The following is a 27,915-nucleotide window of genomic DNA, read 5'->3' as shown; positions in this document are numbered from 1 at the left end:
CCTCAGTTCTGTCCTCAGCTCCAGGGGTAAAAAAACCAACCAACCTAGAGCTCAAGTAAACACATTAAGATTTTTTTTAATTTGCCAGATAATCTTTTAATGAGAATTATAAAAGACCAAAAACATTTTTTGCAAACTGCCTTTTTTTAAAAACAAATGATTTACTTTAATTACAAATACTGTGTATGATGATGCACTCTTTTGCAAAACCAATAAATGCAAGAACCAATTTAAACATGTGATTTGCCCAAGACATTTGAAGAGAGGAAAAGCCTGATTTTTTTAAAATATTTATAGAAATCAGAGTTTACTCCCTAACCTAACCTTTCAAAGAGTAAGCCTGGCAGTGTGACTCACACAGACAAGACCATCCTACACCTGCTGCAGCTGTGACAGCTGCTCTCACGTCGCCTTTCCTTTCTGGAATTCCTATTTTCACAAAAGGGCTGAATTAAAAATATTTCTAATAAATTGACTGAAGGAAAAGAAAGTATGTACTGAACACAAACTTTTGACATAAGCAATTATGAATATCAAAAAGACACTAACTTAAAAGGTACAAAAGTGAGAAAAACCTGAATTACAGAAAAGAAAGTCAAATTTATTTCATGAAAAACTAGAATAAAAATTAGCAAATACACACACAAAAAAAAGGAGAAAAAAAAACCAACAAAACAAACAACACAGCAGCACTATGTATTGACTCACAAGGGGAAAGCAGTGGTCTATGACCACGCAGATGGCTTGTCAGTTAAAGGAAAACCAACCACACATGTGCACGCATGTGTGCACAGACACACCCCCCCAAAAAAATTGTTGTCAACAATACAATCAATCTACAACAAACACAAAGTTCAGAAATATTTTACAATGTTTCCTTTCTTAATACAAAAGATGCCCATCTTGGGTATATATATATTTTTTTCAGTGGTTTACTGTTGAATTATTTTTAAATATATTAGTGTTACTACATGCAACTGTTTCCTGTATTAACAGCCTTTCTTTTTATTTACCTTCATGTGTCTAGCTTCTACCTACCAGGAGAGTTTTAGGTTGGCAAGCAGATGGGTGCCTTATTCTCTGTGAAGTCAAATGCAAATTTTAAACACTGGCCAGAAATATTTGATTGCCGTTTCAACACATGGAAATAGTTACATTGATGCCTAAATTGCCATTTTCTGCAAAAAGCTGTGCAATGCTGGTGTCAAACACTAGGCAGTCACTATTCATAATGGCTGTTGCAATTCCCTCATGAATAGATCGAGGAGTCGCTTCCCAAGTCAATCGCCGCCTATGACCATTTAGCTCAAGTCGATAAGCAAAATTTTCAGCTTGCTTGCGTGTTCCTATCAGCTGTACAATTGCGAAGAACTGCTGGTGACCATCGTATTTTTCCTGTTTCTCCAAGACTAACATGAAATGAAAGCCAAAACAAGACTGCATCATCACCCAGTCAACAGCACCAGGAAGGTTAATGTCTGTAGCAAGGAAAACTATGTCTTCTCCTTGCAGGGTTGTAATGGACTTGTGCTGATGCATCAGGTGGGGCATGACAGCATCCAAGGAGCCTTGCCACTTACAGGAAGCACCAGGGCAGGGGCAGGAGTAAGGCCTGAACTCACAGAGCTCCTCATGCTCTGCCTTTTCTGTGTGCGGCAGAGTTATTTCACATCCAGAAGAGGCATATTTACAAGGGAAAAGTACTGAATTGGCCACTTTCTCCATAGCCAAGTTGCGAATGGATCCCAATGGGCCCCGGCAGGTTGGACAACATGTGAGTTTGGGGCGACAGTTGCTACAAACAAGATGGCCACTTTGACACTGAAGAATGGGTGGCAACACATAGTCAAAGCACACAGGACACTCAAAAAGACTCGCCAAGTCATTGTTGGATGCAGTTGTGCCAGTCAGGGCAGGTACCCTCTGGGATGGCGGACACTTTGAGGTGCCAGTGGGTAATGCTGTAGCAGTCTGACGGCTCATTTCTGTAATAAAACACAAGAAAATAAAAGGAGGCAGGAGAAAAAGTTATAACTATAACACATTTATAAATAATGTATATATGTCATAAACACTTGTAAAACATCCCACAAAATTATCATGAGCAAAAGAATAAAGTTAAATAAATACGTTTTAAAACTATATACAAATAAAATAAAAATTAATGTTAAAGGTGAGTTTTATTAGAGTTATAAGTAAACCATATTTCCAAAATGTTCTACAGCACACTTAGAATACCTTTCTGTTTAAAACAAGTACTGGAAATATTCGGGTAGACTACATAAGAATCACAACCAGGCAGCGGTGGCACACACCTTTAATCCCAGCACTTGGGAAACAAGAGTCAGGTGGATCTCAGTGAGTTTGAGGCCAGCCTGAGTTCCAGGACAGCCAGGACTACACAGAGGAACCCTGTCTCAAAACAAAACAAAAAACACAAAACAAGCAAACAAACAAACAAAAAAATGTAAATATAACCAGGCAGTGTGGGACACACCTTTAAGCCCAGCACTCAGGAGGCGGAAGCACATGGATTTCTGAGTTTGAGGACAGCCTGATCTATAGAGAAAGTTCCAAAACAGCCAGGGCTACACAGAAAAATCCCATTTTGGGAAAAAAGAAAAAGAAAGAAAGAAGAAAGAACATAAATACAAGGCTGGAGAGATGCCCCAACAGTTAAGAACACTGGTTGCTCTTCCAGGGGACCAGGGTTCAAATCCTAGTACCCAAATGGAAGTTCAAGAGACGCCTCCAAGGCACTGCATACATGTGGTGCACAGACATAAAGGCAGGCAAAACACCCATACACATAAAGTGGAAATAAATCTTTTTTAAAAGACGAAGACCTTAAAATACAACAGAAGACTTATTTGGCCTGACTTTTTCTCCTCAGAGTCTCGCTCTCTGTCTACTTCTTCTCAGGTCTGAGTTAACTCTCACAGCTTCAGGACCTACAGCTTGAGTCCTATGTACTTCACATGCCAAAGACTATCACAGCCAGACCAACTCTTCCCAGCAGTGAACAGCATCTTCTGGAGAGGTGTGTTCTGGGAATGGGGCTCAGAGGGCCCAGGGAAAGGAAAAGCTATTATTCCGTTATCCACCTGCAGCTATCTACTAGGTCTTCATTTGAATCAGCTAAGCATCATTTTGTTTCCTGTCAATCAATGCCCACCTCCAGGCTGGAGAAACAGGGAAAAGTGGAGAAGCATCCTTCAGTAAGTTATTGCTCTGGTATTTAAGAAAGTCCTTATTTTGCTTCCATTCTGCAGCACAAATCTCATATAACGTACAAGGGGAAGGGGAACTCAGCAAAAGATAGGAGAAAATAAGGGTAAAAGCACCACAGAAACACAAACACTGGATGGGAATGAGGAGCGGACTCCACAAGCAAAAAACTCTCTGCCCCCTTCGGTTCCCTTGTGCCGCTGCAGCACACACTAACTATACACACAATTTCAGTCATCTGGAAAGGACCAGCGAGGGAGCATCAAGCACAATAAGCTCCTTTCCCCAGGACTCTGCCTCTGAGGGATATGGCAGGTCATAATTGATCTCAGAAGCTGACAAAGATCAATGTCCTAACAGTGTACTCTTGAGACTACACTATATAATATAGTAATTCCTCCTAGTTATAACCATCCTGTTGTAAAGACCTTTAAGTTTCAAAAACAACCACAGTTATAAATGTAACCAAGTCAATACAAACGGATTTCTGGATTGCAATAGACAGTAGACATTGTAAATAAGGGAGCTAAGAGCAACATTGGAGGTTTAACTTTTTTTTCTTTTGTTACTAAAGCATACTCTTAAGTTCAAAGGACAAAAAAGTCTAACAAATGTTTAGCTTGCCCATGTCCTTCGGGTTTCATCTTCAACACATACATAAAGTATTACAAAACTTATCACAACAGCTCTGCTATGGAAGAATATAACATGAATCAACTCTCATCATCTGAAGCCCTGTGATCCTGGTGTCACAATAAAAAGGGCGTCTGTAATCTACTTTCCATCTGAGCAAATTCTTTATTTTGCAGATGATTTATCCATTTTAGGTCACTTGTAAAACAACGGGCTTGGCATTACCAAAGCCATCAGTTTCCCACCTACTCCACCATGGTAAGTGTGACTCACTTAAAAGAACACAGTAATTGGAAAGTGATTCCTTGAAACCAGCCTCGGTCACATCAAAGAGCTCAGTTTATATTTAAACACAATATAGCCAAGTTCAGAAGAAAAACACTAGCCCAGTGCTTTGACCTGGCAAATTTCCTCTAACTTATCAGCGTAAGTTCAAGTCATGTTACAACGTATTTTTATTACCTTCCAAACACTGGAGAAAGCACACTGATTTCTACTGGCATGATAAACAAAATGTGGTTGGAAGTAAAAAAAAACTGCTACACGATTCCCAAGTTAGAAGGGTGGAATGTTACTCCATCTTGACACAAAGACTCTCTCGACCAGGCAGCAGCCCAAGGTAGAAACCAAGGACAAGTCTTCAGAAGTCGTGGCACACCTGAAGCTAGACTTAAACCCGGAGTTGCCGAAGCTCCACTGAACCCTCACTGCCCACCCCACAGCCAGACACAGCCATGTGTGGCCTAAACCAGAATCTATGGATTCACACAGTCCAGTTTCTGTCTTGAGAACAGATGCTTTTATGCCCGTACCTTTCCTCTTCCTGGTCCTGGTCCTAACTGTTGGCAAGCATGTGAGCAGGACTCCCTTCCAGGAATGCAGAAAGGGTGCAGGCGGCTTCCAGGTCATGAGAAGCGAGGCGTCAGGTTCCTGCAATCCACAAAGCCAGCCTGCACCAGAGGACCCTCGTAGGCCCTTGGCTCCTAAGCTTAGAAGGCTGCTCACTTCCATTCAGTCTTAAAGTAGCTCAAGGGTGGCCTGTCCCCAGGAGGGACAACACCTCCAATGAACTCTAAACTGGGTGGTCAGCAGAAGGCAGCCTGCGGCTCTGCTGCTTGGGCTCCAACACCTGGCAGGCCTAGCGAAGGGGCGGACTTTGCCCCAAGCCCCGCCCCACAGACCACCTGAGCAGCTCTGGCAGGCACCACCCGCAACATGAAGCCTGTGCACTTGGCAGCACTGAAGTCTGGTAGCACATGTTTCCGGAGATCAGGATCTCAGTGCTTTCTAAAGGCTCCAGGGTAGGAAACATACAGGGACTAAGTCAAGTGTGCAGCCAGGCAAGCACTCCTAAAGTCAGCTTCATCCTATGAATTCTCAAGTTTGCATGGAATGAAAGACATTCTCCCCAACTCACTCAATACTTACAGGCCTCAGCTACTATTTTCCTCAATTCTAACTCTGCCACTTGTGTGCCAGCCTATTTCAAGCACCCCCTTCCAGTGCAGTAAGAATCATAAACACACTCAGGACACATAAGACTCTACTTCTACCTCCAAATTGAGATTATATTCTCATCCCACTCTGGGAAAGTTTTAACTGGCCTCATTAATCTGGAGTAGCTTGCCTTGTTTTTAAACAAGCATTGCCCTTGCCCCATAAAGTCCTATGCACTTCAGCCCTGGATGAAGCTTCAAAGGTTTCCGCTGGTATTACATCATGCTTTAGGATAACCTTCAAATACAACTAAAAACTGGCAGTGAGTGTCTCCAATACAATGGGTTTTACCCACTTTCAACAACTTCAACTCTCCAATCACTTGCCCACCTTTACTGTATTCAATTACTTCCACCTAATTTTAATACTAGACTACAATAAACATCTTTAAGAACAGAAATACAGCCGGGCGGTGGTGGCGCATGCCTTTAATCCCAGCACTCGGGAGGCAGAGCCAGGCGGATCTCTGTGAGTTCCAGGCCAGCCTGGGCTACCAAGTGAGTTCCAGGAAAGGGGCAAAGCTACACAGAGAAACCCTGTCTCAAAAAACCAAAAAAAAAAAAACAGAAATACAACCTACACTTTCTAAATTGTACACTAAGCCCATTTTTGGCAGAAAGCTTAAATAGCTATTATCTTCATGGAAGAAAACAGTATTAATGCCTTTAATTTTCTCTTAATAGTTTCAGGGCATTTAGCCATGGCTGGGGTTTTTTGTTGTTGTTTTTGGGGTTTCTTTTGATTGTTTGTTTGTTGAGTCAGGACTCATTCATTAATCCTAGACAGCCACTGAACTTTAAGAGCCTGAAAATGACCTTGAACTTCTGATCATCCATCTTCCACCACCTTCTAGTGAGTACTGGGACTGCTCAGCAGCACACCTTTTATGTGGCGCCATGCCTTTGCAAAAACTAAGCAAGCACTCCACCAACTGAGCTCTGTCTCCAGCTCATACACATTTGTTAACGTGTATCAGTGCTTTGCCTGCGTGTGTATATGTATACTACCTGCATGCATGGTGCCAGCAGAGGCCAGCAGAGGCACAGGATCCCCTAGAACTGGAGTTTGAGCGTTGTGAACCATCATGTGGGTGCTGGAAACCAATCCACTGCAAGAGCAGCAAGTGCTCTTATCTCTTAAGCCATCTCTCCAAGCCCTGCATTCTTTATTTAGAGGAAAAAAGTGATAGAATGCAAAGACTATTCACCTCTTCTTGATTCCCTAAAATTCTTCTCAGAAATTACATGTTTACTATAAAGCTATAATGATGAGGGTATAGATCAATGGTGTGAGGTCTCAAACTCAGAATAAATGGATGGCTGAGGTGCCTATTTAGCATATGAAAGTGGACCTGGCTGCCAGGTTCTCCCTGTATCCCACAATCTACCTGTTACAGGGTATGGCTGCCATACCCCATCCCCTTCTCTAAATTTCTCCAGCCCAGGGGCTGAGCTGCACTTCCCTATATAATCCAGTCATTTTGGTTACTCCCCGCCTCCCACCTGTCTACTCTTTACTCTCCTGGCTCTCCCCTTCCTTGACATGGCCAGGCTCACTCACGGTCATGTTTACTCTGGACTCTCCCAGATGTTCCTGCCTCTGGTCTATGTTCCCCCTTTTACCTACAATTAACCTTCTCCTCCACCATACCTAGGAACAGTCACATCCTTCCTTTTCTTTCTTTATTTTCATTCATCTGGTACCAAAAGCCGGGACTGACATACATGAGCTCCCTTCCAAGGAACTCGGCTGCTCTGAACCAGACTGCTGACCCGACTCTCCTAAGCTATGTACGGGTCATTTGTTTCTGCTGACTCCTGTCACCCATCAAATCTGACCCCACATCTACAGTCTGCCTTCTCACTACTTCTCCCCCCACCCCCCATGCTCTAACCATGCCTCTCCCTGTCTACGCCATAAATGGATCTCTGACTCCTAGAGCCCTCTACATCCCTGGGATGGGCACCCACCCACCTGGGCACTCGCCTCACATCTCTCAGCTCTGGCCTGCTACATCCACCTGGGTCTCTACTAAAGATACTTAGCGTCTCCCTTCTCCCTGCTCGTTCATCTCTCTACAGGTAAGTGCCACCCCAAGCTGCCTGCAGTGTCTACTATTACTGTTAGTATTCTGACCCGCCCCTTGAAGCTGCCCTGTGTCCTGATGTAAAGTCCCCTTAAAAAAGAAAACCCCTCCTCCCACCTCGCTCTCTCTTTCTCTCTATCCCCCCCCACGAGATGTGCTCCCCCACCCTATCTCTCCCCTCTCTCTTCCCCCCACCAAATCAAACTCTTCACTGAGCGCTGTCTGCATGGCATCTCTGTCTCTCACCTGCCCAGGCCACCTTGGTTCTACCCACCAAGGCCTCCCGCATGCTGTATCATAACAATTACCACAAAAGCCACACCAGTGTGCCAGAAAGCTCCTCTCGCCCTACTTGGGCCCCAGTCACATGGGAAGGGACATCTTTCCTCGTGATTTGGAACACTTTTCTCTTTGACAAGTTTCCCGTTCCCCTTGAGGATGCCCTGGATGGAAAGTCTTGTCACAAAGACTCTTTATCCACCTCAGCTCAGCTAGCTTTCTCTCGCCTCCCCCTAGGAACTTCATTCAGCCCTGCCTGCTATCTCTCAGCTCCCGACGACAATGCACAGCTTCTGCTCTCAGCTCCCTCCTAAAGTTTCCTCTCCCTCTTGAGCTGCCTGCTCTCTTCTGAAGCCCTCCCAGGCCTCTCCTCCTCTGGCACAGTCTCTAAGCCCTCCTAGCCCAAGCCCCTCTGGGCCACTACTTGCTCTCTCAGCCCCTCTTGGAGCTTACAGAAATTTCCTCCAGAGGAGTTTCATTTTTCAACATCCACTACCCTCCTGTCCTCCAACTATAAACAGCTTGGCCTCAGTACAGATCAATGGCCAAAAACTGGCACACCTGATTTCCAAATTCTCACCCATCTTAACATCTGCCACAGCATAAACAACTGACCCCCAAATCTCTTATATCTAAACTAGCTCTGCTCTACCCTTCTACTTCCTACTCTTAAAAACCTTTATCTCTATCATTTCTCTTTGCTCTGCTCTCAAAAAAAAAAAATCTCTTAAAACTATGCTATAAATCCTATCTCAGGATTTGTAAGTTCTTTGGGTATAGTTTAAAAAAAAACTATAAATCTGTAACAAAACTTAGCTTTAAACTTTTAACAAAAGGCTTATAATTAAAAATCCATAAATAGGCAATCTTAATTTGCTACAACTTTATTTTTATATATATATATATATATATATATATATATATATATATACATATACACACACACGTATATACATATGTGTGTGTGTGTGTGTGTGACTCAACTCTTTTTTTTTTTTTTTTAGATTTATTTATTTATTAATGTATACAGTGTTCTGCCTGCCTGTAAGTCTGCAGGCCAGAAGAGGGCACCAGATCTCATTACAGATGGTTGTGAGCCATCATGTGGTTGCTGGGAATTGAACTCAGGACCTCTGGAAGAGCAACCACATGGTGGCTCACAGTCATCTCTAATGAGATCTGTCTGGTTCCCTCTTCTGGCCTGCAGGCATACATGCAGACAGAACACTGTATACATAATAAACAAATAAATCTTTAAGTAACAGCTATGTGGCTGGCAGCCATCTTTACTAAGGTTAAAAAGTACATGCCATGGGACTTATCCACCATCTTATGATGACCACATAGTATAAATCAACTAAGGCAACACCTAAATAACTTTTTAGTCCTATTGAGCCTTCTGCTTTCTAATGAAATAACAGGTCTCCAAAATATTTTGGATTAGTATAGATCATGATGATAAAACTTTAAGGTTATAAAGGTCTATTCAGATTAACAAAAGCTGACTTAGAGGTTTCTACCTAACTACTTATGTCTTTGCTAACTGTTCAACCCCAGGCTTCTAGAAAATTTAGGTAAGTAACAACGTATGTTTGATAAGTAAGGTATATTTGACCAATAAGGTTTATAAATTCCTAAGATCCACTCAGGATCACAGTAATATCTGTCTAGTTCCTTTGTCTATGTTCATCTTGTTTAAGCTTTAGCTACCTGGATAAACTACGTTATACAAAAAACTGATATTCTATAACAGCACACTTTTATAGTATATAGGATCAGGAAAGTTCCCAGTCTCCCTATGGGCTGTATTTATGGCTTAATTTTTATTTTGATGCTGCCAGGGACACTTCTGGGTTGACTGCTCTACTCTGCCTGGTCAAAGTAAGGTTATCCCCAAGTCCTTCTCCACAGGAACATCTCTCAGACCTGGGTCTGGCCAAGCCTGCTCTATGTGGCAGCAACAGATTAAATGTTGTCCTAAATGACAGTCGAAGACCTACGAACACTGAGACCACAGGAGACTAGGGCAACCATCTAGGTAATGGCCTCAGGGAATAGACTCGAATCCACCACTTGCAGGCCAAACACACTCAAGTACTCCTTAATTCCCTCTACCTGCCTATCCTGAGAGTGGGATCCCCCCACCCACAAGTCTTGGGAATCCAGTCCTCCAACTACCAGGACCATGGGTCTGAAAGTTTCAAATGTACACCCTAAATAAAAAAATTTCCCCTAGGGGCTGGAGAGATGGCTCAGCAGTTAAGAGCACTGGCTGCTCTTCCAGAGGACACAAGTTCAATTCCCAGCACCCACACAGCAGCTTACAACTGTCTGGAACTCCAGATCCAGAGGATCTGACACCCTCACACAGACATACATGCAGGCACAACACCAATCACTACTCATAAAAATAAATTATTTTTAAAAATTCCCCCTAAAATTCTTAACTTTACCTTCTGTCCCTAATCTATTTTATCTGTTTCAGCAGATCTCCAATCAACTAAATACTGCAAACTACTTCAAACTCACCAGCCCCATGTGCTTCATTCAGATGGACTTTCCAACCAGTCTGAGCCTCTGCATCCTAGACAGCTCCAAAGCAGCTGGTCCCAGATGGTCCAGCCTCACAGACTGCTCCAATGCGGCCTGCACTTTCTTAGCCCCAGATGGTCCCACAGACCTGGACAGCAAGTAAAGCACCCTGCTCTTCCTGGCCTTGGCCAATATTCCAGCTGTCTTGGGTCCCCAACACCCCAATATCAGCAGGAAGTAGTCACAGAAAAGATTGTGTCCCCGTTATCACTGATTAGCAACAAAGAGACTGGAGGGGATGTTAGGTCTCAAACTCCAGACAAATGGCTAACTGAGGTGCCCATTTAACATATCAAATGGACCTGGCTGCCAGGTTCTCCCTGCATCCCTCTGTCCCAACCTGTTACAGGATATGGCTAGCATACCCCAGCCCCACTACCCTAAATTTCTCCAGCCCAGGGGCTGAGTTGCCCTTCTCTACATAATCCAGCCATGTTGGTCCCCTGCCTTCCACCCTGCACCCACCCCTTGTCTACCCTTTACCCTCCTGGCTCTCCCCTCGCCCCTTCTCCTCACATGGCCTGGCATAGGGTCATATTCACTCTGGACTCTCCCAGATGCTCCTGCCTCTGGTTATGCTCTCTCTTTTATCTACAATAAACCTTCTCCACCATGCCTTGGAGCACTCACATCCTTCCTTTTTTATTTCTTTTTTCATTCAAATGGTAGATCTCATGCCTAACTACCAGATGCAAAACCTTGAGTTCAAATTCTAAGTGGCAAAAAAATGCTAATAAAATTGCAACTATCCAATTATGAATTTACACTTTATATTATGGGTTTGAATTAAAAACATTTAAATATGATGGAGATAGCTCACTTCTGCAAGCATGAAGACCTAGTTCAACCCCTCACACATATAAAAAGCCAAGTATAGGGGAGTACTTGTTATTCCAGCACTGGCAAATGAAGAAAGGAGGATTCCTGTAGCTCCAGGGCCAGTCATTCTAGCAAAAATGGTGCATTCCAGGACAATGAGACTCATTTTCAAAGGAGGATTTCTGAAGACAGGGGTTGTCCTTAGGTCTCTCTGTATGTGTCAAGAAAAGGACCTGACAGACAGCTGCTATGGAAAAAGAACATAGGCATCACTACAAGGCAGCTCTAATCTGTGAAGCATCTGCTTTTTCCACGATTCCCTATTGAGGCTTCCACTTCAGAAAAATACCTGATCAGAACCTCATAGGTACTATATAAAAGAGATCCTGCAATATGGTTAATAAATAAAGTACAAACTAAGAGTAAGTCATCTAAGCAATGAGACATCCCAGCAACTGACGTGTTCATTAAAGAGTCCATCCCAGCCGGGCGGTGGTGGCACACGCCTTTAATCCCAGCACTTGGGGAGGCAGAGGTAGGCGGATTTTTGTGAGCTCGAGGCCAGCCTGGTCTACAGAGCCAGATCCAGGAAGGTGCAAAGCTACACAGAGAAACCCTGTCTCGGAAAAAAAAATTTATAAAAAATAAAGAGTCCATCCCTAGACCACAATGGCTGTCAAGCCCACTGTGCTTACTAACCATCTAGGGGTCTTGAAAAAAAACATAGATTCTAATTTGCAAGGTCTGAAGCTGGACTCTGTCTTTTGGGTTTCATTTGGTTTTATATGTTGTACTTCTGGGGATCTAGCCCACGCATAACCAGACTGCCTGGCAAGTCTAAAGACATGCTTGTGCCTCTTACTGAAACCAATCCCCCAAAATGAGAATTCCTCAGGAATTGCCTGAGGCACTGAGGTACAACAAGAGGAGAATCTTGTTTCCAACAGAAAGATTTACAACTTGTCAAATGACCTTGCAGGAAAGACAAGGAATAGAGACAATGATAAGGCAACACCTGGGCTACCTGGCCACACTGCTTAATTAGGTATATCTGTCCCCTTCCCTTTAAACTCTAGTTGGGGACAGGCATCACTTATCTTTATCCCTCTTCCCGATGTGACTACATTGAACAAATCCCCCTTTCTGCTTTTCATTATTTTTTAAAGATTTATTTATTTTTTATGTATACAGTGTTCTGTCTGCGTGTATGCCTTAAGGCCAGAGGAGGGTACCAGATCTCATTACAGATGGTTGTGAGCCACCATGTGGTTGCTGGGAATTGAACTGAGGTCCTCTGGAAGAGCAGCCAGTGTTTCTTAACTGCTGAGCCATCTCTCCAGCCCCTGCTTTTCATTATTAATTTGGCTCTTTTCATTGGTTTATTGAGGATGGGTGGCCAAACCTGGCATAATGGGGTATATTCTATGAACCTGAGTCCAGCAGCACAGGGCTCTCAAATACTCCAGGGAAGTGCTCCACCAGCAGGCCTTCTGCATTTTCACAGCAGAAGAACTCCTCCTAAGTATAGCCAGTTCTGCTGTTCACATGGAAAACCATAACATGGAAGCCATAACAAAGCATAAAAACTGAAAAGGACCCAGGCAGTGCTGAATCACGGCCTTTAATCCCAGCACTCAGAAGGCCAGCCTAATCTACAGAGAGAGTTCCAGGATAGCTAGAAACCAGAGAAACTCTATCTCAAAAACAAAACAAAACAAACAAACAAAAAAGTTTAAATTATATTAATTAATTCTTCAAGAAACTCCCATTATTCATATTTTTAAAAAAAATAGTAAAATGATAATAAGCAGACATAACTATGCAAGGACTCAAATAACAGTGATGGAAGGAATCTTTAAGAAAACTACTACTGAAGTAATCAAACTAATCAAATAATTAACAAGAAATGGAAGTCTTAGCCCAGCACAGGGATTCAATCCCTAATCAGCACTTTGAAGAGGGAAGAGGGGAGGGCCAAAATCCTTGAAATCTTTGTATGCTAATGAATCTGGGGTTGATATCTGGGGTTACAGGTTTGCTAGAGGACAGAGCTGGTGGCCATGGACACAACTCGACTTTTCAAAGAGGGGAATTTCTTGGCTAAAGGTAGGGTTGACTGCAAAAGGCCAGAGATTTAATCAACTATGTTTAAATAATGAGGCCTCCATAAAAATCCCAGGATAGGGCTTAGTTTTCAGAAAAGGGAGCAGGAAGAAGTGTCTGGAGGATATACACAAGAAGACACAGCCCCTTCCCTCCTAACTTGCTTTATTCATTTCTTCTACTTGGCTGCTCATCATGTTATTTGTATCCTATATAACAAATGAACATCAGCAAAATATGTAACAGAGTTCTCTGTGAGCCACCCTAGCTAACTACCAAATCAGAGAAAGTAGTCCTGTAAACCCTACTTTATATCCATCCATAATGTATTGTTGGTCAGAAGTGTAAATTACAGTCTAAGAATGACATTCGAACCTCTAGACCCAGTGCTTTAACCTGTAGGCTCAAACTTGTGACAGCGCACAGAACTGAATTACAGGATACCCAACTAGTACTGGCAGGAGATCTTGGTAGGTATGAAACCCCTACCTATCGAGGTTAAGGGCTTTGTAATTGTTGGGTTTTGTTTGTTTGTTTGTGTTTGGTTTGGTTTGGTTTGGTTTTTGAGACAGGATTTCTCTGTGTAGCCCTGGCTCTCCTGGAAGTCTTTCTGTAGACGAGGCTGGACTCAAAAGAGATCTGCCTGCCTCTGCCTCCCGAGTGCTGGGATTAAAGGTGTGGGCCACCACCACCCAGCTGAGGTTCAGGTTCTTAAAAGTAAAGCAAAAGGGGTCTTTCACCCTACTCCCTTCAGCAAGGTAGTAATCACATGGTAAGGAAATAGCCCCAATCCAGGCCACCTAGAGGGGACTTCATCAAAAGCAGCCTTGGAGAGACAATAGAGTAGAGTCACACACAAGGTTGAGGAGGGTGTGCTCTGAGAGTAGCACTTAAGAAGACCATAAAGAGAAGCAAGTGCATGGTAGCTGGAAGGCTGAAACTTTAAACTTCTTTTCTGCCTTTAAATAGGAGATACCAGAATACTGCAAACATTAGAGCCCAGTAAACAGGGAAGGAGAGCAAGCACAAGAAACAGCAAAGCAGTAACATTCTTAGTAAGAACCAGACTGTTGCAAGAGAGAACTTCCCCCATATATCCAGGCCTGCTGGGTCTGGCCAGTAATCCCAGCTACATGGGAGGCTGAGCAAACAGACAAGAAAAGTGAGTTCAAGGCCAGCCTGAGCAACTTAGTGAGATCCTGTCTCAAAAACTAAAAAGACAGCTTGAGCACGTACACAACTCTGTGCACATCAGTGCCTGATAAAATAAAGGAACTTCTTCTGTATCAACAGAAGAAAGTATATACATATAGTCAGGCTGGAGAAGGCTAAGAAAAAACCAGATTTCCATTTTCCTTGTAAAGGAAGCATAGTCACCCTCTCTTGGGGGAGGGGAATGGGTGATGAGAAAGACGAGAAAGACAAAGTAAATTTTAAGGAATCCCTTTGAAACATCAAAAGAGCATGTAAACCAGGCATCGTTAACAACTTGTGCCTTTAATCCCAGCAAGCAAAAGCAGGTGAGTTCTCAGCCAGCCAGAGCTACATAGAGATCCTGTCTCAAAAACAAATAAACAAACAAACAAAAACTCAACCAACCAAAGAAGGCATTGCAGACAGAAGTAAGCCTGCTAAATGTTACATCACTGTGAATCCCCTAAACCTCTTCCTACTGTCTTTCTTAGCCAAAGGAAAAGTGATCTGTCATTATTAGCTTATACCAAGGAGAACTAAATGACTGTCACCAGGACTGAGTGCTTTAAGTACGTGGAGCCCTGCAAACATCAGACTTCACTGTAAGAAGGGTACAGTCATAACTTCACCACTGTAGTCAGTTCTGTACATAGCACACACAATTTGTCTACATAATGTCAAAAACGAAGTATTAGCATCCCCCAAACAAAACACCTTACCATCCACCGAGTTTTTTTCCTTCCTTATTCATGAGCAGATCCAAAACCCAGTTGATACTAGAGATTGTGGACAGTATTGCACACTACATATATTGTGGTTTGGGGTAGTATATACATATAATTATATACAGACCTGTGACAAAGTTTAAATTAAAATTAGGCACAATTAAGAGACTACCAGTAATTTACTCTATGTGTTCTCTGATAACTTTTCTTCCCTATTAAATCAAGAGCTTGATCTTTTCATTTAAAGAAAGCTGTTTCTACCCTCTCGAGATCTTAATCACCAGTAATAAACCTCTTAGATTTCTGAGCTAGTGTTTAAATTTTCTTTTTCTTAAAATTCTATGTGTATAAATGTTTTGCTTGTGTGTATGTCTCTGCACCATGTGTGTGTCTATTGCCTATGGAGGCCAGAAGAGGATTTCAGATATCCTGGAACTGGAGTGACTGCCAGAAGCTACCATGTGGGTGCTAGGACTCAAACCTGGGTCCATGGAAGAGCAGCCAATGCTCTTAACTGCTGAGCTCTCTCTCTCTAGCCCTCTTTTTAAGTAAAACAAGGACTATTCAGACTTACTCACTCTAATGCCATAACAATCTATCTTGTTGGTAGATGGTATGATAATTTAGTTGGCTGCAGGTAGCACATACAACATGGACACACTAGATGAGGGTAATTCATGACTCAAGTGATTCCATCATACAAATCTGAAATTCATGTATTCTCTCGAGAATTTTCCATATATTTTGAGACATGTGATCACAGATAAATGTAACTAAAATAACAAATATAGGGAAATACCATAATAGATTTTTCCCTTTCCCATTTACCAGGAAAAATAAATGTGGTACCTTTTCTGTTACAACCACATTATCTCAAGAAAGTTTTGAGAAGTCAGACAACTGACTGACTCTCGACATCTGAAGGTCTTGCCTTTTCCACTTGGGCTGTGTGAACTCTCTGCTGTGTTCTGATATTTAGTGACACACATGAAATGCAATATATGTTGATTTTAGGTAGCCTTCACCCCCAACAGGCTGTCTAGACACACACAAAGCATCAATAAATTCAAAATCCAAAATGATATGACACTTAAACGCTTTTTAATTTTGAGGCATTTCAGATTTCTAGATGAGAAATGCTTAACTCACAAAGTCTACGCAAATATTCCCAAATCCAAAGAAACACCAGAATTTGAACTATTTTTGGGTTCAATGAGACAAACTGGCCTAGACATTGAGCTCTCTAATAAAACTGTGTGTGTGAGTATGCGTGTGTGTGTGTGTGTGTGTGTGTGTGTGTGTGTATGAGAGAGAGAGAGAGAGAGAGAGAGAGAGAGAGAGAGAGAGAGAGAGAGAGAGAGTGTTTCATGTAGTCCAGACTAGTCTCTAACTCTCTATGTAAATTCTTGAGCCTCCTGCCACCATGCCCAGTTTTATCAAGTTCTGTGGATCGAACTCAGAGCTTCATGCTAGGCAAAATGCTGTCAACTAACCCGGATCCCCAGCCAGCTATTCTGACCTCCAGAACCAACTGCCAGCATGCTGACCAGCTCATTCCACAACTGCCTTAAGACATAAATTTAGCACACAGTATCCAATATTTCAGGACATTTTGTGTGCAAGTTGTGAACTGTCAGCCTCCTGCCTTATAAACTTTAATCACTAACTGATGACTTTCTATCCTTTTCATCATCCTTTGATTACTCATTTTCTCTCCTAACTCCTGAACGTCAGAGTTGCCCACAGCCACCTTTTCTTACACTGGTAACTTGTATGATTCTTTAAATTCTCCAAGAATTTTCATTTGTATCTCTAGGTACATCCTTCACCAGAGTCTAGACAGGCAAATGGAGAGAACTAGAAAAGATCACATTGAGAGGGGTGAACTGCAAGTTCTCTCTCATCCGAGGCTCCTAACTTCAAATCTTCAGATGTGAGTATAAAACCTGGAGTAACCTCAGAAACTAGGGAAGTAGAGGGGACTGTGGAAAGGGGGGAAGAGCAACAAAGAGGAAACAGATTACAAGTGATTTTGTGGAAAAAATGGTAAAAACCGGGAGGGCCTTTAATTATGGAGGAGGGAGATAAACTGCAGGAGGGTAAAATAACAGGAAGTCTGTCAGAAAGTCTTAAGGAATCATTTATTATCTATCTACTGAAATTATACATAATACATATAAATCTGTATATATATAGTTTAAATGAAATTTTTCCTTCTGGGCTGACAATGCTCCCACAAGAGCCATAGCATATCTAGCAAAAATCCCAACACCATGCATGAAATCTTTTGAGTTGTTGGTCAGGGTTGTCCAATAGACTCCCAAAACATTACAGGCTATTGCTATTGTCCTTGGTTGCCTCACAGAGGTGCAAGGTTAAATCCCTATTTTTGAAGACACCATGTACTTTGGACACAGGACCCAGAGGACCTGAACTAGACCTGACCTGAAAGTCTCCTCTGAGGACTAGCATTCATGGTACCAGAAGATGCCATGCAGGCTTCCAAAGGCAGGAAGCATCCAATACTCCCACACAGCTATGACACCCATGGACCAAAGTAACCACCGAGTGCAGTGGCATGACTACCTTGGCAGTAACCAACAGCTCTCTAGTTGGACTTAAGACTCACTCAACAAGAGGGAGTCATGCCTGGGACTGGAAACCTGGCCAATCACCTAGGGCTAGTAAAATCATGGATCTTGGAGAAGAACCTACAGCTCCACTTGACTAAACCAACATAATTCCTAATTACATTCTAAGTATTTCTTCTTATACACAGATAAGTGTTCTCAACCCCCATCAAAGGAAATTCTCTTTGCAACTGACCATTACAGAAAACTAAAACCAACCAAACTCCAGAGAACAAGCGATCGTGTGGTGCCAGTCCCAACTGACACATCTACAACAGAACTCCTGAACCTAAAGCTCAAGGATCACCAGAGAAGAGGGAAGAGGGGTGGAAAATTTTGGAGACAAAGAACGAGAGTTTGTCAGTCTTCCAAGAGACTGTGTCTCCTAGGAATGTCGGAAGCTACACCCATGAAGTCTCAGCAACATGGCTACCTAAACAAGATCTGAACAATGACACCACCACTGGACATGCTAACACAGAAGTGGGGAAACTCACAGGGAGCCTCAATCCTAGAAAAAGAACTACAGGCAAATGGGGGAATGCTGAGAGGAGAAAAAATGGTTGTTCCCAGTAAAGAAGCCTCCCCCACAATTGGTTACCCAATACCAAGTGGTCAACTCTGAGATCATACACAGAGTGGCATTATACAAACTGAGCAAGTTTTATTTATATATTATGTAATGTACACAACTAAACAATTAAAGAAAAAGAGGCCATGAGTTGAAAGTAAGTGAAGGGTGCACGGAAGGGTTGAGGGAGAAGAGAAAGGGGGAAATGATGTTAATTGTAAGTTCAAAAAATAACTTTTAAAAAGTATATCCCTAGCCCAAATTTAAATAAATTAAAAAAAAAAGCCCAGCTGTCTGTAATATCAGCACATGAGAGGAAGAGGAGGAAGATCAGGAGACTTAAGTCACCCCTCTTCTACACCATATACCTAAAACAACCAGTCAATCTTATTGTCTCTCCTTAAAAGTCATGTAAGAATCTAACCATTCCTCAACATCTCTACACTACCATCTGGCCTAAGATGACACTATTTCTCACCTGGAAGATTACAACATCTTCCTAATCCAGCCTCCTCTCTTTCCATCTTTGTCTCCCACATTCATCCACTAATATGTTCAAGCACAGCAAGCTTAGTCCAATTCAAATTTATATCACATTATCTCACTCCTCTGCTCCATATCTTCCCATGACTGCACATACAGATTGAAAACTAAAATCCTATAAATGGCCTGTAAGGCCCTAAACAATATGATGATTTGTCTGCAATACTCTGTATCAATCACTTCTTTCTCCTCACTCTTCCATAACAAAGCTAGGTTGTTTCAGTGGACCTTCTGTCTTCAAACACTTTTCTCCTAGATTCAAATCTTCATTCATACATTACCTCCTCGATGAGACCAACCTTGTTTCTCTATTTTAAATTGTAACCTCATCTGAGAATGGTGGGGCATGTCTGCAACTCAGGAGGATGAAGCAGCAAGAACCTCATTCAAGCAGGCTGGAAAGATGGCTCAGTAGTTAAGAGCACTGGATGTTCTTCCAGAGGACCCGGGCTCAAGTCCCAGCACCCACATGGCAACTTACAACTGTCTGTAACTCTAGTTCTAGGGGATCTGACATCCTCACACAGACGTATATGCAGGCAAAGCACCAATGTACATAAAATTTAAAAAAAAAAAACAAAAAGGTCCTCAAAGGACAGTTCAATCCTGAGTTCAATCCCCAGGACCCATACTTAAGTGGAAGGAAAAGAACCAACTCCTACAGGGTATCATCTTGCTTACACACACATTATCATGTCACATGGACATGTGTACACCCCCACACTAAAATGTAATTAAAAAAAAAAAGCAACCCTGTGTCTCGACTACTAACCCCTCTTTTGTGCACTCCTAAAACCTCTACACCTCTTTTCTTCTCTCCTTACTTCCCAGGCATCTCTAATGTTTATTCCTTAGACTGCATTACTTTCTATATACTATACAATTTACTAAAGTTAATTGCTCCAGGCCCATTCACCCTTATTTGGAAGGTGGAATTTGTCTAGTTCAATGATGTACCTCAAATACTTAAAACAAGATTTAGTACACACAGCATCCCCTCAAAATACATTTGTTGGATGGGTAAGTAGAAAGCACAGAAGCATTGCACTTTTGAATATCCAGTTACAAAGCAATATGGCATTGCTTTTTAAATTCTTGAAGAAAATAATTATCTAGATCAAACTATGCTGGGAGTGCTGAGAGCAAAATAATGATACAACGTTTTGAAATACTACCTCTTCTACATATGTTCTCAGGAAACTGGACAAGCTCTTCAAATTCAAGAAAATGAAGCAAGAAGGAACAGGGGTTGCAGTAAACAGAGCCTAAAATAAATTCAGTGCAGTAAAGGGGGCTCTAAGAATGACAACTTAGGCTAGAGAAGGCAGTGACCTACAGTCTGCAGCCTGCAAGCAACTTGAATATTTAGAAAAGTAGCAAGGGATGTGGTGACAGTTACAGTAAAGCACAGAAAACAAAGTAAAGCTTAAAATAAAAAGAGGATTTTAGCTGTAAGAAATAAAACTTTAAGAGTGCAAGGGGGAAATCATTGTCTACTATACAGATGCAATTATAAGCAACCTTTCCAGCCAGGCTGGGGGGCAGGGGGAGGAAGGGCCCTCACTTCATCCACAGCAGGAAATCAATAGACAATGATAAGTACAAAAATAATCACCTAAGCCTAGCGGTTTCTGAAAAGAAATGGGGAGTCATCCTTCTTTTAAAACCTTGTAGAGAGCTGGAGAAATGGCTCAGGGTTAAGAGCACACAGGCTTTGCTTCCTGAGGACCTAGGATCCCAGCACCCACATAGCACAGTTCACAACTCTATCTCCAGTTCCAGAGGATCCAATGCCCTCTTTTGGTCTCCTCAGGAAGTAAGCATATACCTGGTGCATGCAGGCAAAATATGAAAGACATGACTTTAAAAAAACAAAACCCTTGTAGGGGGCTGTGAGTAGGCTTCTGTAAAGCTCAGTGGCAGAACATTTGCCTGGCATTTGAGAGGCCCTAAGTTCTATCCCAAATACAACAAAACAAAACTCTTGAGAAGTTAGGCATAGTGGCTCACACCTGCTATCTCAGTGACTGGGAAGCAGAGACAGAGGAATGGCTGTAAGTTAGCCAGACAGGACTACACAGTGAGTTCCAATCTGTTCTACACGGTACGACCCTGTCTCATAACAAAACAGAAACACACAAAAACCTTGTGAATTCTACACTATATATAAAACTTTTCAACCAAAGGGAAAGTTCAAAAAGTAAAGAAATGACATATATAAATTTGTTTTCAAAGATTTTTGTCTTAACTCTTGGCAAAAATGTAGGGAATTTTCCAACTCTTTGAGACATACTTATGTAAAAGGTGCTCACAATTAAGCAGTTTATACCACAATATTAAGTGTATATCTCTGTGATCTAGCACATTTTCTTCCAAGGGCCTTTCTTTTGTTTCACATGTTGGCAAAGGTATATGAACACAAACGCCTACAACATGTATAAAAAGGAATTAGCTAAAAGCAGCTCTTCCTTGCTGGGTGGTGGTGGCGCACACCTTTAATCCCAGCACTCGGGAGGCAGAGGCAGGCAGATCTCTGTGAATTTGAGGCCAGCCTGGGCTACAGAGTGAGTTCCAGGAAAGGCGCAAAGCTACACAGAGAAACCCTGTCTGGAAAAAACCAAATAAATAAATAAATAAATAAATGCAGCTCTTCCTTAAGAAAGCGGTTTAAACGGGGCGTGGTGCAGCACACCTTCAGTCCCAGCACTCGGGAGCCAGAGGCAGGTGGATCTCTGTGAGTTCAAGACCAGGCTAGTCTATAGATCGAGTGCCATACAGTCCCATACAGCCAGGGCTACACAGAGAAACCCTATCTCAAAAAGAAAAAAAAAAAGTGATTTAAATGTGAATCTACTGCTAAAATTGGTAAGGTGTCTGGGAACAAAACTCAGTGGTAGAGCACTTTCCTAGCATGCCTGGGGCTCTAGACTTCTCCCCAGTGCCCCAAACAACAACAATAATAACAAGTAGAGGGAAGAAAAGTCTAGAATAGAATTAGCACAGAGGGCATGGGGCAAATGTACCTACCATCACAAGTATCAAGTTGTAAGATACCAAGACTTATAAGCACCAACTCCTTTTGAGATAGCCAGCTCAACAGTTACTAACAGTTATCTAACATTTAATGGGAAATGCCAATTTCAGTCAGGTCAAGGAAGTTAACTTTAAAATATTTATGGCTGAGGCTGGAGATGGCTCCATGGTTAAGAGCATGTCTGCTCTTGCAGAGAATCTGAGTTCAGCTCCCAGCACCCACACTGGGCAGTTCACAACCACCTACAACTCCAACTACAGGAGATCCAATGCCCTCCTCTGGCTCTGAGGGCACAGCATACTCACAGACAAACCCACACAAAGAAAATAAATAAATGTTGAAATTTGAAAATAAATAAATGTTGTAAAAGAGAAAACCTTCAATAAACAGGTAGCTGCACAGAGGCTTAAAAGTACTTACTGCTCTTGCAGAGGACACAGGTTTGGTTCCCAGCACTCATATGGCAGCTCACAGCCACCTATAACTCCAGTTCCAAGAGTTCCAGCTACAGAGCAAGAACATCTCACAGAAAACCAAAAGGGAAAGAGAAGAGGGGAAAAGGAGGGAAAGAAATATTTATCACTGTCAGTCTCTGCTTATAAATATAGATTAGTTTTTCTCCTTCTGGTTCATGTGCCCAAACCTTTGTTCCAAACAAACAAACAAAAAAGAAAAAAAAAAAAAAAAACCAAACTTAATGAAAAGTCTTTGCCAGTCAGAATCACTTGGTCAGACTTTATCAACATTATTCAAACTGCACTTTCTGTTGACTTACAGCAAGGATGCATAAGATGTGTTAAGTACTGAGATGCTATGTCATTTGGCTGGTGACCTTGTCAGGAACAAACTCAAGAAGTACAACAGATGGGAAGGAGCACATGCAGCATTAATCCATTCATAGAAAGCTCAAAAGCAAATAAACTCCATCTTTGGCATTCGATGACAAGAGGTGCCTCCTGTCGGGAGCGGTAATTAGATGAGGAAAAGGGGTTTCTTGTTCTGGTAATGTTCTTAACTCCAGGGAATGGTTACAACAGGGGTTCACTTTGTGAAAATTCAAGGCCTGCACATGATTTGAGCACCTTTCTATAAGTAGTTATGTAAAAGGTCAATCAGAAAGCATACATTTAAGAACCAAAGTACATCACTCAATCACTTCAGTCTTCTCCTAGGATCTCCTTGAACAGCAAGCAGCTCCTTTCACCCTGCACAGATGCTCGACCCATGTCTATACCTCTGACCTGCAACACACAGTTCCTGCTTTCACTGAGGGTTTCACCTCTCCTACTTTCAGAAAAGACAGCAGAAACCACCAAAGTCAAAACTACCTTATCTTCTCTCCATCAAGCCTACAGGCTAACTTCTCTCCCTTGAGAATTCAAGAAGAATCCTACTTGCTATCTTCTTGCTTCTAAATGTTACACTTCCCTCTTGGACCAGGTCTCTCCAACACAACGATGCACTAAGAGCCCCCATTTGGCTTCTAAGCCACTGCATGCCTATTGTGTTCTTTCTCCCTCCAATTGCATAGACATCTCAACTCAAGCACATGACAACTCTGAATTTTACTGCCATCCTGGTTCATCCTCTCCTCCAGTCTTTTTCATCTTGACAAGTGGCAATACAACCCAGAGTCACTATAGCCAGAAATCTTCATTCCTTCCTTTTCCTACCTCTCACATCAACCTATCAGCAAGAGATGCTATTATTACGTATCAAAATATATCTGAAATCCATCTACTTTGTTCATCTTCACTGCCAGCACTTTAATCCAAGTCATAATCAACTATCATGGATTATAAGAAATTAAAGTCTCCAAACAGCTTAAAGCAACCTTTTTTTGGGGTGTGTGTGTGTGTGTGTGTGTGTGTGTGTGTGTGTGTTGTTGTTGTTGTTGTTTTTTCAAGACAGGGTTTCTCTGTGTAGCCCTGGCTGTCCTGGAACTCTTTCTGTAGATCAGGCTGGCCTCAAACTCAGAGATCCACCTGCCTCTGCCTCCCTAGTGCTGGGATTAAAGGCATTCACCACAATCACTACCCGGTTTAAAGCAATCTTTAAAAGTCAGTGGATTATGTTATCCTTGTAAGGAAACCTTTTTGAGTTTCCTCGGGACTCGGAAAAATTCACATTTCTTGCTGACTCAACAAAATCTGACCACCACCACCACCACCACCTGCCTGCTTCCTCAATCCATCATTTCATTTCAGTGACATTCTCCCAGCTTCTTAAGCACTCCAAATTCTCCAGCCTCAAGGACCTTTACTAGGCTGCTCCCCTGCTTCAAAGGGCGAGCTCCAGTTCTTCCTCTTCCTTTAAACGTTACCACCCCAAACAGCAGCTGTCCCTCCACCCTGTCTCTACTTCAGTACCTGTGACTCCTTTTATAGGACATAAAATAACTTGTAATTTTATTTCTCCACTCAAATGTAAGGCTAATATTTAGAAATATCTTACTGCAATTTTAATTATTTAAGCTGTGTGTATAGGCATTGTTTTTTAATGGAGATGTAGACAGTATCTCTGCTCTCAAGGATCTCAGACAACTGACAAATGACAGGGAAAAAGACACATCCAGGTCTGACTCTTAATGGCCTGTCCTTTTAATCACACAATTACAATGGTACTTCAACAGTAGGTCCTGGGTGGTGGGTAGAGTAATATATTTAACAGCTATTCACATAGTAGTACTAGGAACTAAGACTCAGAGAAACTAATCTTCCCAAAGTAGCACAAGCAGACACTGAAGATTACACACAACCACCAAATACTACAGAAACCTACAGTATTCAAGAACAAAATAATCTAGTTTGAATAAGTAGGGCGGAGATGCCATGCTGGGATGAGGCTGGAAAAGTCTATTTAAGTCAATGGAAGTCGTTTAGCATTGATTTCCTGAGCACCAACTATATGAAAACGTAGTGCTGAACAAGCAGGCGAACAAAGCTAAATTGCAAAGACATCACAGCCTATTTGGAGAAGCAAAGAACTATACAGAAAAACAGCAGCTCAGGAGACACCGCAGTGGAGACAAGCAGAGTACTGTGGGAATATGGAGAGATGGCACCCAATTCAATGTGGGGAGTCCAGGAAGAGCTCGGCTAATGATGACTAGGCTATTATGAAATTAGTAGAAACAGGGACCTGGAAGCACACAGTCCACCAACAAGGCAAGGAAGCAACAGTAGGGACCAGCTCAGGCAAGATGCTGTACTTACTAAACACATCAAGGGACTTGGGACTCCATCTTGAAGGCCTTTCAAGTCAGGTTCATAGGTTTAATAAGAACGCTCATTTACACTGATACACTAGGCAGCCATAGGAATGGCTAAAGCAGGGCTGGAGAGAAGGCTCAGCTGTTAAGAGCATTTGCTGTTCTTCCAGTGGACCCCAGTTCAGTCATCCATGTCAGGAGCTCACAGCTACCTGTAACTCCAGCTCCAAATGATCTGATTGCCCTCTTTTGGCCTCTGTAACTATATTTATTGTAAAGAAGAAAATTTCTTTCCCATATTTGTCTGTTTCTAGGGAAGGGTGGGCTCTAAAATTCTCATACAGATCTGGCTGAAGGCAAGATCTAAATGAAATACGTCAAACATTTGAATATTTTACAGATTACATGTAGAAATTCCTATTTTTATTTAAAGATCTGAAACAGATCTTGCTAAGAGAATGTCCAGTCTTTAAAGTTGAGTGTATCAACTACCATAAAATAAGATGTAAGTCATCTACAACTATGCAAAGTCACTCAACTTGTTCTGTTACCTTCATTATGTAAGACTGGTTTTCAAAATAACTTACACACTGAAAACAAAACTCTACTCTTCCAATCACTGGCAAATCTGGCTATTTCTCTTGTTACTACTTTTAACAAAATAGAATATTTTTCTGAATTACAGATAATAAGAATACAGCAATTTTTTTGAGGTGTGTGTGTGTGTGTGTGTGTGTGTGTGTGTGTGTGTCCCTAGCTGGTCTAAAATTTTTCTCCTACCTCAGCCTCTCAAATGTTGGAATCATAGGCAAGTAATGTGAGTATAGGTTTCTACCACCAAACCCAGCTTTCTGGTGTTAGGAATTTCCTGAAGACTTGAGAGAACAGATATTCTGATGCAAAATGAATTACATTTGTTTCTAAATGTAATTTTTTTTGTGCGACACTTTCCGACAAATTTGCAATTCCCCAAATTTGCTACACTGTATTTCAGTTTTAGTTACTGAACTAAATACTGTTACAAAGCTATGCTGCAAAGATGCCAAAGGGGTCTCTTAAACTAATTCTAATACAAAACAAATCGGGCAAAACCCACGTTAAATAAAAAGGTCTGAACAAAATCGCACCTAACCTATTCAGATTTACAGAAGCCAGTATTGTTATTTAAATTTCCAAAACAAAAAAGTATGGGTAATTTATGTAATCCACTTTGGGAAAATCTACCAGTCACAAACTTATCCCACAGGTAAATACACTCTCCACCACGTGAGCCAATCTCTCTGTGACAGTTACTATGTCATTCCATTTGTCACAGCAGCTTCTGAAGGAGACGGTGACACCACAGGTAACCACACTAATTAAAGGGATTCACTGTCCTACTTTTCCAAGTTAGGTAACTGAAGTCCTTGAAAGTGAACTGATCCATAATCTAAAACTGCCAAAAGGAACCTTCTTTTAATCTATTTGACTTTCCAAATTCCAGAATGTATGTACAGTATCCACCAATTCATATCCCCATCACTCAAGTCCCAAAATTCCACCATCTCAGAAAGCATCTCATTCTGTCCCCTAAAATCCTTTCATTTAACAACAAAACTCAAGCACTAACAATTTATAATTCCAAATATTTTGGTCTACGTACTTCCAACGCATCCCTGCCAAGACAACTTAAGCGTATTTTATGAGACAAGAGCCTCAGCAGTAATCATTTGCTGAGCACTTACTGTAAGAGCTCTTTGCACTTCAACTATTTCCCATCTCATCAGTTCTCAACAGTCTTGAGGTAAATACTCTCCGTTAGACCCATTTTGCAGAATAGGAAAATGAAGCACCCAAGAAATCAGGGATCTTGCCCAAGGTCACAAACCGGTGGGGCAGGATTTGATTCAAAGCAGGAGAGCAGAGTTCGGAGCCCGTGCTCCTAACGCTTCAACGAGTTAACATTTCACCCTTGACAGTCGCCTATCAAGAAATGGCAAAGGTTCAACGCTAGGAAGAGCAGTTAAGATCCCTGTCCTACATCCACACTCGGGGCTTCCAATGACTTTGACAAATCAACTACATGGCCTCATTTTGCGAATGCACAAATGTGACTCCTGCCAGGGTAAACAAATTCCCTATCCTTCCAGGAACCGGCGCTCCGCAGCGGCCCAGGGCGTGCACACTAAGTTGCATCTGGGAGCGTGGAGGAAGGACCCCAACTATCCCGCAAAGGAAGCTGGGCGGAGCAAGGCTTATGCTTAAAGGTTGGAGCGGCCCGGGCGGGCGTCCGCGCGCTCGCTCGTGGCGACATAAACAAGGGAGGAGGCTGCGTTCTTCCCCGCACAATGAAGGCGCAGGTCCGGGGGAAGGCCGCCCGCCCGGAGCCGCCGAGGCGAGGCCCGGCCGCGGCCCGCGCAGCGCGCGGCTGACCTCCGCCATGTTGGCCGTACACCCGGCCGCACAACAAAGGCTGCGCGAGGGCGCGGGCCGGAGCCTCGGCGCGCCCGCCCGCCCGCCGCCGCCCCACACGGCCGCTCTCGGCTGGGCCCGCCCGGGGCGGCCGAGACAAAGGCGCCGCGGCTCCGCGAGGGACCCGCCGGCCCTCCCCGGGCCGCCGCCGGCTCCTCCCTCCAGGCCGCCCGCTTACCTGTGGGCGGAGAGCGCGCCGCGGACCCCGGCCCCGTCTAACGCGCCCGGTCGCCAGCTGCCGCCGCCGCCGCCACCGCCGCCGCCACGGGCCGCGCCTCCACCTCTTCCCAGCGCCGAGACCGACGGGACACCCTGGGCC

The 27,915-nt window shown here is 42.8% G+C and overlaps 1 protein-coding gene across 3 annotated transcripts; it reads right to left on the bottom strand.

Annotated features, from left to right (window-relative positions):
• Positions 1–70: 70 nt before the first annotated feature.
• Siah1 (siah E3 ubiquitin protein ligase 1) lies at positions 71–27,915 on the bottom strand. 3 transcript variants are annotated; one of them, XM_076571777.1, is made up of 2 exons: positions 27,775–27,915; positions 71–1,985 (listed from the first exon to the last, which is right to left on the bottom strand). In XM_076571777.1, exon 2 carries the CDS (start codon positions 1,981–1,983, stop codon positions 1,135–1,137), a length of 849 nt encoding a protein of 282 aa, XP_076427892.1. In that variant the 5' UTR covers positions 1,984–1,985; positions 27,775–27,915; the 3' UTR covers positions 71–1,134. The 3 variants fall into 3 exon arrangements, with proteins under 3 accessions (XP_076427892.1, XP_076427890.1, XP_006971822.2); XM_076571775.1 differs by lacking the exon at positions 27,775–27,915 and adding an exon at positions 22,355–22,517; XM_006971760.4 differs by lacking the exon at positions 27,775–27,915 and adding an exon at positions 4,674–6,878.

This window comes from Peromyscus maniculatus, chromosome 5 (genome assembly GCF_049852395.1).
Source record: "Peromyscus maniculatus bairdii isolate BWxNUB_F1_BW_parent chromosome 5, HU_Pman_BW_mat_3.1, whole genome shotgun sequence".
NCBI classification, from domain to species: domain Eukaryota; kingdom Metazoa; phylum Chordata; class Mammalia; order Rodentia; family Cricetidae; genus Peromyscus; species Peromyscus maniculatus.
The sequence above is the reverse complement of the archived record's forward strand: the minus strand, read 5'-3'. Positions and strand labels throughout refer to the sequence as shown.

Bases quoted from the DNA above. Each gene is read 5' to 3' on its own strand.
- Siah1 (XM_006971760.4), bottom strand. From the start codon at position 4,872: ATGGAAGTGAGCAGCCTTCTAAGCTTAGGAGCCAAGGGCCTACGAGGG. The intron at 1,986-4,673 runs GTACGGGCATAA...GTTTTATTACAG, and splicing joins CAGGACCAGGAAGAGGAAAG to AAATGAGCCGTCAGACTGCT.